The 12,467-nt window shown below is 38.1% G+C and overlaps 2 protein-coding genes across 2 annotated transcripts; one reads left to right on the top strand and one right to left on the bottom strand.

Annotated features, from left to right (window-relative positions):
* The first annotated feature begins 1,495 nt into the window (after positions 1 to 1,495).
* LOC125198112 (protein FAR1-RELATED SEQUENCE 5-like) lies at positions 1,496 to 4,305 on the top strand. Its single transcript, XM_089059177.1, has 3 exons — positions 1,496 to 1,553; positions 1,946 to 2,738; positions 2,853 to 4,305. The coding sequence occupies exons 1-3, from the start codon at positions 1,496 to 1,498 to the stop codon at positions 4,303 to 4,305; spliced, it is 2,304 nt and encodes a 767-aa protein (XP_088915303.1).
* A 669-nt stretch (positions 4,306 to 4,974) lies between these two features.
* LOC148926572 (uncharacterized) lies at positions 4,975 to 7,462 on the bottom strand. Its single transcript, XM_089059176.1, has 9 exons — positions 7,151 to 7,462; positions 6,950 to 7,066; positions 6,667 to 6,774; positions 6,422 to 6,577; positions 6,202 to 6,338; positions 5,949 to 6,129; positions 5,760 to 5,882; positions 5,534 to 5,677; positions 4,975 to 5,343 (listed from the first exon to the last, which is right to left on the bottom strand). The coding sequence occupies exons 1-9, from the start codon at positions 7,460 to 7,462 to the stop codon at positions 4,975 to 4,977; spliced, it is 1,647 nt and encodes a 548-aa protein (XP_088915302.1).
* Positions 7,463 to 12,467: the final 5,005 nt, after the last annotated feature.

Raw genomic sequence — 12,467 nt, 5'->3', positions numbered from 1 at the left:
TGAAGTAATAAGTTCATAACATACATTCATTTAGTTCATTATGTAGTGAATATAGTTCATTATTTACTCCATCAAGTTTTTATCGAATAAAAAAAATTAAAAATTTTAAAAAAAAAATTAAAAAATTTTAAAAAAAAAATAAAATAAAATATTTTTAAAAAAAATTAAAAAATTAAAAAAAACGTTTTTATTTAATAAAATATTAAATTAATTGTAAATTAATCATAACCATAAGATTAAGAAAAATGAGTGGCCCTAATTTGGTCTCTAGTTCGGTCTTTAAGGGTGGATTTGTGGTTAATAGGACTCTATATTTATATATATATATATATATAGAGAGAGAGAGAGAGAGAATCCCATTATCCACAAATCCACTCTTAAAGACCGAACCACCGAACCCTACCAAATTAGGGCTTTTAGATCTAGTGTTTTATGGATAAGATACATAAATTTATAAATTATTTTCGCCTTCATCACGAGCCTATTTTAATTCATCCAAAGGTAAATAAGTCATACTAACATGTTACGAAGATTTAACTTCGTTCCAGAATATATTACTTCATTCTAGTAGGTTTTTACTTCATTCCAGTATGTTTTTACTTCATTCCAGTACGTAAATGTGGTTTCGCCGCCGCGTGCCGTTCTTTCTCTCTACAATATCTATCACCACCGCCATGACGCTAATATTGGTTTAATAAACACATGGAATAATGCAATAAATTATTGGAATGAAGTATGTGTAGAAGCATTTAAAGTCCTACTGGAATGAAGTAAAAATCTTATCCAATGAAGTAATAACATTCCTGAATGAAGTAATAAACTCACTTGAATAAATTGCATTTTTAAATGTTAATCAAGCAAAAATCCACGTCAATGAATTTGAATGAAACATATGTTGAATCATTTCAAAACCTACTGGAAGCAAGTAAAAACATGTTATAGTTTCAAGGTATTAAGTACAGAATGAAGTAATAAACCTATACAATGAAGTAAAATGGGCTAGTAATGAAGCAGAAAAAATTTTCACAGCAGCACATCTCATCAAAAAAACTAGATCTAATGGCCCAGATTTGGTCTCTAGTTCGGTCTTTAAAATTGGTTCGACATTGATCACAACTATATATATATATATATAGAGAGAGAGAGAGAGCGTTGTATTCATATACTTTTTCTATATTTGATGCTTTTTCCTTCTTAATCTCCACCATTCATTATCAAGATCTAATGGACGAGATTAGGGCCTGATTGAATTAATTTTATTCATTAAAAAATCGCTGAAGGGCTTTTAAGGTATTGACAAAATCGTTGGTTATGGTAAGTCCATGATTTTCTCCCTCAAAAGATTTTGCAGCGGTTTTTTCATAGTCTCCCAGAATTCTTTCTTCTCTGTCGTCCTTCTTCCATCTTTCTTCTCTTTCATCTTTCTTCGTTATTTGGTCGTTAAAATTTCGGGGTTAAATTCCGGCTGTAACAAAGCCGTCGTTCGTCCCCAACAATGGAAGAAAGCGGTTCTTCAACAATGGACGAAGCTTATGATTCAAACATGGACGAAGGTAAATTTGTTCGAAAAATCGTAGTTTATTGTATCCACGTTTCATTACTTCCAAAATTGACGTTCCATAACTGAGTTTGCATGGGCTAGGGTTTAGAAACTGACGTTCCATAAATTTGCTGTAGGGGTCTACTAGGGTTTAGAATTGAGTTTGCATGGGCTAGGGTTTAGAAACGGCGGCTGGGATGTTGTATTATTTGTTAATCTTAATGTTCATTCATTAGTAGATAATGTACAGATTCGAATAAATGTTCCAAGTTTTATTCGGTCTTGCTTTTGGTTTACACACGATAAGTAATATAGGGTGTTGTGTTATTAGATACAAATAATGTAGATTTAATACAGTATAATGTAAATTATTAGATAGATAATGCACGTTTTATTGTTTATTAGCTGAGATTGTTTTTTTTTTATTGTGTGCAGTGGTTGTTGTACCTGACTGCTCGAAAGATTTGAGGCCTGTGGTTGGGCAGAAGTTCAAATCTCTGGATTTTTGTTTCGCGTTCTACGATGTGTATGCCCGTGCTGTGGGTTTTGATACTCGCAAAGCACAACTGAGGAAAGCCGATGTTGTAATTACTTGGTATAATGTGGTTTGCAACAGGGAAGGCAGCAAGAAGTCGAGCGAGGATGACCAAGCAAATGCACGGTCTGGTTTTTCGATTAAACGTCGACGTTTATCAAAGCGTTGTGGTTGTAAAGCCAGTATCTCATTCAAGTTCTTCTCCGATGGAGGAGTTTCAGGTTATACTGTTGAGGAGTTTAACGAAGTTCATAACCATTACATGGTTGTGACAGAGCATCAGCAGTTTATGTCAATCAATCGAAACTTGGACGACGTACATCATCAATTTATCCTTGATTGTTCAAAGGCTAACATAGGCCCCACGCTCACGTTTAACGTGCTGAAGGAAATTCTCGGTGGTTTTCAGCTCGTTGGCTGCAATGTTGGGGATATAAGGAATGCTTCACGAGACATCAAAGCATACGTTCATGGTATTGACGTACAAATGGTTTTGGATGATATGGCTAGGAAGAAGGAGATGTCCGAGGCATTCACATATGAGTACGAGGTTAATGCTAGCAACCAGCTGGTTGCTCTGTTTTGGTGTGATGGTTTGATGAAGAGGAATTACCACATGTTCGGTGATATTGTGGCTTTTGACACCACCTACAACACCAATAGGTGCACCTGTCGTGCATTATAACAGTATAATATGAACATTATTGAATGCATTTAAATATACTATTTATGCATTATACCTGTTTTTTGCTTGAATTATGCTGGCTTATGTTACAGGTATTGTATGATCTTCGCGCCATTCACGGGAAAGGACAATCATGGAAGACCAGTAACTTTCGCTGCTGGTTTGGTAAACAACGAGAAGACAGACGCTTTTGCATGGCTGTTTAGACATTTTGTCCAATGTATGGGTGTTGCTCCAAAGATGATTGTTACAGATCAAGATTTGGGGATGAGATCGGCTATTGAAGAGATTCTTGTTGGGACTCGCCACAGATGGTGTATGTGGCATATCATGCATAAGTTGGCCAATAAAGTTCCTGGTCGGTTGTTGCGGGACGAAGATTTCAAGAAAGAGTTCAATGCCTGCGTCTGGTCGGATCTGCTAGAACCCGACGAGTTCGAAGAAGAGTGGAATGGAGTAGTTGAACGTTACGACCTGGAAGACCATGGTTGGTTGAAGACATTGTACGACTACAGGCAATTATGGATACCTGCATACTTCAGAGATTTCCCAATGGGCTCGATGATTAGGACCACCTCTATTTCTGAGTCAGAGAACAGCTTCTACAAAAGATTTCTGAAGCCACGCAACAACATTGCCGAATTCTACTTGAATTTCAACCAAGCTGTGGATTTCCAGCGGAATAGTAGAACAAAGCTGGACTACCAAGACGCGACTGCCCTACCTATATTGGCCACTGCTCTCCCTTTCGAGAAACATGCTTCTACTTATACGGATAGTATGTTCAAGAAAATACAAGAGAAGATTATTGAGGGAAATGACAGATGCCGCGTTTTGGACTTCTCGTCTGCAGACATGGTGGACACCTACAAACTCGGAGACAGCCTTCGCAATTCGTACTTTGTGAGACATGATAAGAGTGACGAGTCATACTCATGCGATTGCAAACTTTTCGTTAGGCAGGGATATCTGTGCAGTCATATATTCTTTTTGTTTAGGAACAATGAAGTGAAAAAGATTCCGGATGACTACTGTGCAAGTAGATGGCTAAAGACCCCGCTAGCTAAGGCTGTCCATGGACATGTTGATGAGACTTCACCTACACAGTCCTTTGTTGATGAAAGGCAAAACGTTTCAAAGCAAGGGATCTCACTGTTCTATGATTTTCTTCGTCGCTTTGAGACGGACATTGATGTGCTTCGTGCATTCGTAGGTGGACTAGAGGAACTGGGTAATTCACTTCAAGCTGGAACTCCTTTAACATCCGTTTCTGAGAAGAGGCGCATGATTGAACAGTTTTATGGAATGGAAAGGCCGGAAGTCGTCGAGGTCCACCCTCCGGATGTGGTAAAGACGAAGGGGCACGCGAGCAGCTCCGCTAGTCGTCTGATTTCCAAGAGAGAAAAGGCTATCAAGGATGCTACTAGGCCCCTTAGACGGTGTAAGGCGTGCGATGAGTTGTGCCATCATGACTCTAGAAATTGTCCAATGCTTAAAGAGCTTGAAATGGACAATGAGCTGCGTAAGGGAAAGAGGAAATGTTGATTTATTATCATTCAAACAGCATTATTTTTCTTTGTTTTGCGTTTTATGCGCAGTGTTTAAGTCTATTTCTTCCCACCTTGAACAAGGATTTTTAAATGATTGTTCATTATTAAAGTTTTTTTGTGCATTATTGTTATCTATTTTTTACATTATTTGAATTTACTACGTGCAACGTATTCTGATTTATTATAGGAGCCGGGTGTTTTGGAGTCATAGTATTTTCCATAATGTGAATCACCGTGCATTATATGGATATTTACAAACATTATCCATGCATAAGTGTTACATTATTGTGTTATATGCATTGGTATGTAACTTCACAAAAATCACGGAAAAATGCATTATAAATCGAGTTATTTACATTATTTGTTTACTTATATGCATTGTACTTTTCTGATACATTATTCCCTAAATATTGTACATTATTAGGCAATAATTTATGATTATTAAGTTATAAGAAGCCATTACCAGTTTTGTGCAGCAAGCATATAGTACCAACATTTCCAAAACATTCTAAATCACCTAACTCAGGGGTATCCAAAACATTTAGTACCAACTTATCCAAAACAATCCACCATATCCAAAGCATTCGGACCACTAACTTCAATGTTCACCCTTCCATCATAAAAAAAAACATCTAGTTCATATCCAAATCAAAACCTATCTAGTTCACTCGATCCCATAATTCTCGACCCACCTTTCAAAGCTGAATTTAGTCGGCTTATCCATCCAATGCTTCGTGGCTTGTGTTTGGTTGGTCCCAGTCTTTGAGTTGTGTGGAGAAGTTAGCAGAGCAGTTGTAAACTTCATTCGCAACAATTCCAGGCTCTTCGTTCCTTTGCCAGTTAGACCACAGTCCCAATCCTTTTCCCTCTCTCCGAAGTACGTCTCCATATGCCTCATCACATACACCCCCGTGTCCATTGTGGCATTCTTGTTCCTCCACGGCATTGTCACGACATGCGCACTACATTTTCTGACCTGTGCCGCCATTTTTGAAACCTTGGACTTCGTAAGGGCTGCTGCAAAGAATTTTTTCTACACGGCAAAAAAAATAACAAACTAACACTGAAATATAATGTGCAATTTGTGATGTGTAATGCAGAAATTGTGTTGTATAATTCAGAAATGGAGAATGTGAAACTGGAATATAATGTGCAATTTTTGGATGTGTAATGCAGAAATTGTGTTGTATAATTCAGAAATTATGTGCTGTAATCTATATTACCAGAAGAGAGGGTGTCTCCCCATATTTTTCTCCAAAGGTCCCGTGTGACTCCGCCAAGGTGTGATCAATGATGTTCATATTGGAATCTCGAAGATCAAAACAGACCACATACTGATGGGATGCTCCCCAAACTGGGAAGAAGAACTGCACAACGGAAGGACCATTACAACACATTATTATCTCCATTACAGCTACGAAACAACTACATTATTTCACTATAACTCACCATTTCATACTTGTCCCACTGATAGGTGCCCATTCCAATTGTTTCCTCCAACACCCTGGTCCAGAACGTATCAAACTTGAATTCTTCGGTCCATTCGGGTTGTGCGTCCACCATTGACTGAATCTGTAGTTTGTTTGGGTTAGCCGTATCAAACTTGACAGAAACATGTAGAGAACGGTGTACACTCACGCATGGTTTTGTTGAGAAGAAAAGCCTGGAAACTGTCTCCGGTGCCTTGTTCCTTTCCATTGTATTCAGGTAAGAGCTCCATGTGTCGATAACATCGGGGGTCACTGGCTTGAATGGCGCTAATGACTGCATCTCGATCTGCACAGTACTCTTAAAGTTGTCGTGGTAGACAACTGAATCCCTGTACATGTTTAGCCAGTTAAAACAAATTGACATGTCCCAAAAATGAGAATATCACAAGTATAATTTTTACCTGTTCTTCTCCGCAGTGTTAAGAACCCAGTAGTAGATTTGCTTGTCCACTGTGTGTGGCTTTGCCGTCAGTCTAACCGCTCTCTCGTTGAATGGAGACCGGGCAGCCAGACTAGGCTTCTTCATTCGTCCTTTTCCCTTCTTGAAAAAAATAAAGACACATATAAAGCAATTAGTGGATCTATTACTTTAGTTTTTGAATTAACTACGCTATTTGATACCTCATCCGCATCCGACTCCTGTGCGATGTGTTTCCCTCTCGCTTTTTCTTGATCACCAACCTTTCGACCACCATGTTTAGGAACTACAGGTTGTATTGGCTCATTTGTTCTCGCAACACCAATCTGTACGCCCTTAAGGGGTGCAGCAGTCTGTACCTGTAAACAAGAAAAAAATATTACAATTCAACAATGCATGACATCAACGTAATAATGCATAAAATTGTGTCTCCATTTAGATATTCAACCTCTTGCCGAATGTCCATCTGTTTGCCCTTTGCTGCCTTCGAAGTTCCCTCCCTAGCTGGCTGTTTTCTCTTGGCTGGCGGAACCTCAATGCGTCTCCCTTTGGTTGTCTGGGTTATTTTAAAAAATAGTTAAACAAAATGAACTTATTAATGCACTAATATATATATATATATATATATATATATATATATATATATATATATATATATAATGTACAGCTTGGGGCATATAATGAAAGTTTTTTATTACCCAATGCAAGTAATGCTTGGGGCATATATTTACCTTGACGGTGTCCTCTACGGCTGCACTCTTTGATTTGTCTTTATCTTTCCCGGCTTTACTCTTGGCCGCTGCATTCTCCCTATCCTTCCCATCATCTTCGACACTGCTTCTACGCACCTGCAAACAATGCAACACATATAAAAAATGTCTGATAATGATACTAACTAATAACACTTAATCATTTTTTTTCTTGGTGCATACCTCAGTTGCTGCTCCTGACCTATGCAAGCGGGAAGGTTTCTCAACCCGTGCACAGCTAGCATCTCCTGCTGTGTTATCAGGGATATCACTGCCTATTTGATCTTGTATGGGCATGTCCCCTCCTTGGTCAGCAGCACCAACCGGGTCATCTTGGGCTGTATCATCATTGATCGTTGTCCCTGAACCACCAGCCATGTCTGTCGGTTGTGTCTTATGTGACGCAAACGGGTCAGGACAGTCAAAACCCTCAAGCACAAAAGATGTCCTATCGAAGCCTCTTGCAATCTCCTTCTTCTTGTCATACGCCGACATCATTTATTCCATCTCTTCAATCCACTCTGGACTGTACTCCTCTTCGTCTTGCCTTGCTTGAGTCAATTGCGTAACTATTTCTTCATCTTGAACTACAATCTCATCCTCTAATCCCAGCAACTTCTTCCTTATCTGACTCCCTACTCGGATGCCCTGATCCTCCAGCAGTTCAACCGGTATCATCTTGAAATCCTCTACCCACGTCGTGATGGCATGGCCCATCAGCACACTTGAAGCGATGAACTTATCTCGTATACGTTTAGCTCTGTTTGTGCTTGGTGCTGCACCATCTCCTCTGTTCACAGCCTGCAACCTCCTAGCTTCCTCATCCATCAAATACTTTTCCTTATCAACACGGTCCTCCAACCTTCCAGTACCGAACTGATCACGCTCGGCATCCTCTCGTTGTTTTAGGGTTTCTGTTGTCCAGCCCTTCATTGTTGGCCATGCACGGATGACACGCCTCCGTATGTGAACTACGCGGTCCACATATGCACACTGACAACAAACAAAGTTTGCCAAATGGTCTGTAATGTATTGAATAATATATATAATGCAAAAGATCAACTATCAGTAATGCATACTTAAAAGGAATATTGAAACATTATCAAACATAAAAAAAAGTTCAATAATGCATGTTCTACTATGTAAGTAATCAATGTAAAAGCTCTAAACATTCAATCATTGTTTCACTAACCAATAGAAAGTGGATAGGTCCCGTAAAATATATGGTTTCACCTCTCTTCCACGTAGGATACGTGGCCTCCAACACGGATAAGACGTACCCACACCTATTGTAATTTCTAATCTCATCAACGTCGTTGATGAACTGTAGAATTTTGGGCTGAAGATTACCGTCTGCAGGTGTCTCTATCATGGCATTCTCTAGCATGAACATAAACATGCGCTTGAAATCTGCCCCACCATTCACCTCGGCCGTGATCAATTTGGCAATGTCTTTAGCCGTCATTTTGTACAGACTCTTACACACTTATCTGCAACGTAGTCGTTGAACTGAAACTCCGTATGTTTATCATCTGGCCTTGAGATTGGTGTAGGGCCTCTGGGAAAACCTAGGGTCAAATGGACGTCCTCCTCATCAAGCGTCAAGGCCCCACCACCACACAAAGGAATCTGGCACCTAGCTAGATTTAACGAGTTGAGAACCCAGTAGGCAATGTAACCAGGGATCTCCTTGATGTTGAAGTGGAGTACAGCGCCAAAGCCAAGTTCATGCACGGCTTCCTTCTGCCGTGGAGTCAGGCCTTTCAAACAGTTGAGGAATTCTGTAGTGCTTCGGCTGTATAGGTGGTCTACTTTTTTTCCTCTCTGCTTCCTCTTATCGGGGTCTTGATCTGAGGTACCAGCCTCGGCCCGTGTTCCGTTGCTCAAGTCTTTCCCGGAATTTTTGGGCAATTGCTAGTGGAAGAACATCATCCACTACATCATCAACGGCCAACCTTGGATGCTTTTTTGCTGGAGAAAAAAACAGTGCTGAATATCATGAATGCAACAAAATAACCGTATAATGTGCAAATCCAACCAAATAATGCTGCACATACCAATAATGCAAAACATTAACTGTATAATGTGCAAATCTGATCATGTTTAAAAACAGTATGGAATTTGAGTAATGCAGAACAATAACTGTATAATGTCCATAACTGACATTACAATAATGTTAACAGAGCATGTATTAATGCATAATATCAACCTAACAATCAGTACTCAATAATGGTTCCAAACCAATAATGTACAATTCTAACCTAATAATGCATGATTCCATCCTGCCTGGATGGAATCACAAGTCCAAATGAGTGAAAATAACTATAAAATGCAACAACTATACATTATAATGCAACAAGTGTACAGAATAATTTGACTTAATACTGACACCACTTGATACAAGTTCAAAACAGAGTTCCAATGGACTTGTCATGCAAAATTTAAGGAGACAAAAATGGACAATTCCAACCAAAAATGTCCAATACTGCAGCATCCATATTTCACTGATGGGAATTTGCAACTAAAAACTACACAAATAAAGGCTACAAATGTACAAATACTGGTACATAATGCATCAAACTGGACTAAAACAAACCTACTAGTTCTTAAATCTCACTACTCAGCAGTGGACACCTCCAAACAAATGCTCACTACTACTAAACACCGATATCAGTAAAGGTGCAGACAAACCAAATGATGCAGAAATTGAACTGTCTAATGCAAAAAAAATGAACACCACTTAGGCAATCATAATAAAGAGAGAAACTACACTTGTAATGCAAAAAAAAAAGGCAACAAATGCATAGAAAACGTTCCATAATGTACCAAAATAAGGAAGAGCTCACAATCAGTTTCTTAAAAATGGCGCAGCGGTCTCACCTTCGGTTTGCGTCGGCTGGCTTTTGAAAGGCCGTCCTCTCTTTGACATCGCAAATCTAACAGATAGTACAGCAAAACCGCACCAAATTAGTCTACAAAACCAACAAAACCAACGTCTTACTTCCAGGATCGTGTAATAAAAACGAAATCACCAATTTCAGGTCGAATTCATCCCAAAAACTTAATTTCAAAACACATACCACTAATAAACCAACAATAAACTTCCAAAATTGGATAACCCGACATCTAATAGTCACAATTTCACATTTTCTCAAAGAACTCGCACTAAAAATTGGAACTTTAGCAGCGTACCGTAGATGAAACAAGGATTTGAACAGTGGACCTAGGGCGCTCACGAACTGAAACCGGAACTTCGGCACTCGGAATCGTCGACGGACGGAGCTTTTCACGGTGAGAATCGAAGTTGCGGTAGGGTTTTAAGCGGCGGCTAGGGTTTGACGGTTTTAGAAAATGAGAGGAAGTTGTTTGATCGTGGTTTGATTGGATTGAATGAGAGAGAGAGTCATAAATTGGAAGGTCTATCAAATTCCCGCTTAATTATTGGACCTTCTGTTTTCTAACGTGTTCCAGCCAATATCTGATTACTATTATACCCTGGTAATGCACGAAATAAACCCAATAATGCAAGACGGGATTAAATCTGATTTTCTAATCTTGACCGTCCACTGCTATGATCCAATGGAGGATATTAAGAAGGAAATAGTATCTAAAGGGGTGAAAGTAGCTTAATGCACCCCTATATATATATATATATATATATATATATATGTTTTTAAATGAAATGTGAGTGAAAAGAGTTAGTGTAATGTGGAACCCTATTACCATTTATGGTAAAAGTGAACCGGGACTCTTATTCAAGGACAGACTAAACGAGACTCATATTCGCGGACGGAATTAGTATTTTTTAGTATCGACATGGCCGAAAATTATTGCAACATGGGCAATAGAGAGTTACAAAAGGTATTAGATGAATAATGAGAGGAAAAAATGTTAGAGAATACGTAGTAGAAACTAGATATAGATATGCTGGTCATTGTTCAAAATAAGGTGCAAGTAATTTAGAAGATAAGACCAAAATTCGGATATATGTAAACAAATAGCAATCCAGGGTAAAACCCTTGTGCATCAAAGTGTAAGAAAATAAAACAAAGGCTCTTATGAATATAATTCATGTTTAATCTCAAATGCAATTCCAACTAGAAATTGGAGGGTCTAATTAATTTCAAAGATTGCTAAAGCTGTAAATAATCCCAAGTTTAGGTATTAAATTGCGAATAACCAAAAAACAAATTGGAGTTACAAACTTACAAAATTTCAAATAAATCTATTTTCTTAACAATATTTCGTTAGAAGAAAAGGATACACCATGATATATGTTCTTTTAAGTTCCTATAATAAGTACTTAAATCTTGATACATCCATTTCATTTGTTATATTCTTGTTTATCTAATTAGGAAATATATTTCTCCATAATAATATATTAATTTTCTATTTATTAATATTTGTGAAATTTTAATTAATACAAATGATAATTGACATATAGTACATTCATTTTAAATTGTAGAGAAAAGAGAAAAATCGAATTAAGGAGTGTTGCAATAAAACTATTGGACATAGAAAAGGGGGGAAACTAGAATTGTTTATAGAGGATTAAAACTCGGAAAATTAAGATGAGTGTGTTGGGCCATAGCCATCTGCACTACTCGTCGGAAGCAGCTGCCGTAATTGCTGGTATTAGACCTCCATTGAGGAAGCTGGGGCTGATTTATGTATTTGGAGATGGGGAAAGAATGGCAAGCTATCAGCGGCCAGTGCATATGAATCTGTATGCAAACACTCCATGGACAATATGGATAAGATATGGGCATTGGCGTGGAATTATAAAGGGCTGCAACGCATAAGATATTTTTTATGGATGGTTTTACAAAAACGGTTAATGACTAATGTGGAGAGGTATCAACGACATTGCTCAGATGATGATGCTTGCATCGCTTGTGGGGCTACCCAAGAGAACTTAAATCACATTCTTAGAGGGTGCCCAAATGCGATTAAAGTGTGGGAATCTATCCCTCGAGGTAAATTTAATCATTTTCTTGCGATGAATTTGGATAATTGGTTGATGGATAATTTGAAATTTTATGATATTGCTAGTGAGATATCCTGGAGCACTATTTTCGGTATGATTTTTTGGAGGTTATAGATAAATATAAATCAGCTAGTATTCTAAGGAGAGCTTGTGTCATCATACGTTACAATGGCACAATGTAGAGCTTGGGCGAGATCGGTTCATGGTAATAGTTTTAGTTTGTTATCAGATTGTAGTGTTACTCTATGCATATTGCAGTGTTACGCGTCTGCAACATTTGTAATAGTTTTTACCTTACCAAATTACAGTATTACTCTATGAATATTGCAGTGTTACCGAGTAGTATTTGCAGTTTACATATTGTTTTATTGTACTTGATTTAAATTTTGGAATTGACTAAAATACCCACGCCTGCAATATCCAACACGTAAGACTACAATTCGAATTCTATCTCATCAATCCAATCCTTGGCGTCCACCTTATAGATCTAAAGGCTAGGATTAGTGTTATGGT

This window comes from Salvia hispanica, chromosome 5, assembly GCF_029641045.1.
Source record: "Salvia hispanica isolate PSC_SH4W2 chromosome 5, Shi_PSC_v1, whole genome shotgun sequence".
Taxonomy (NCBI): Eukaryota; Viridiplantae; Streptophyta; class Magnoliopsida; order Lamiales; family Lamiaceae; genus Salvia; species Salvia hispanica.
The sequence above is the reverse complement of the archived record's forward strand: the minus strand, read 5'-3'. Positions and strand labels throughout refer to the sequence as shown.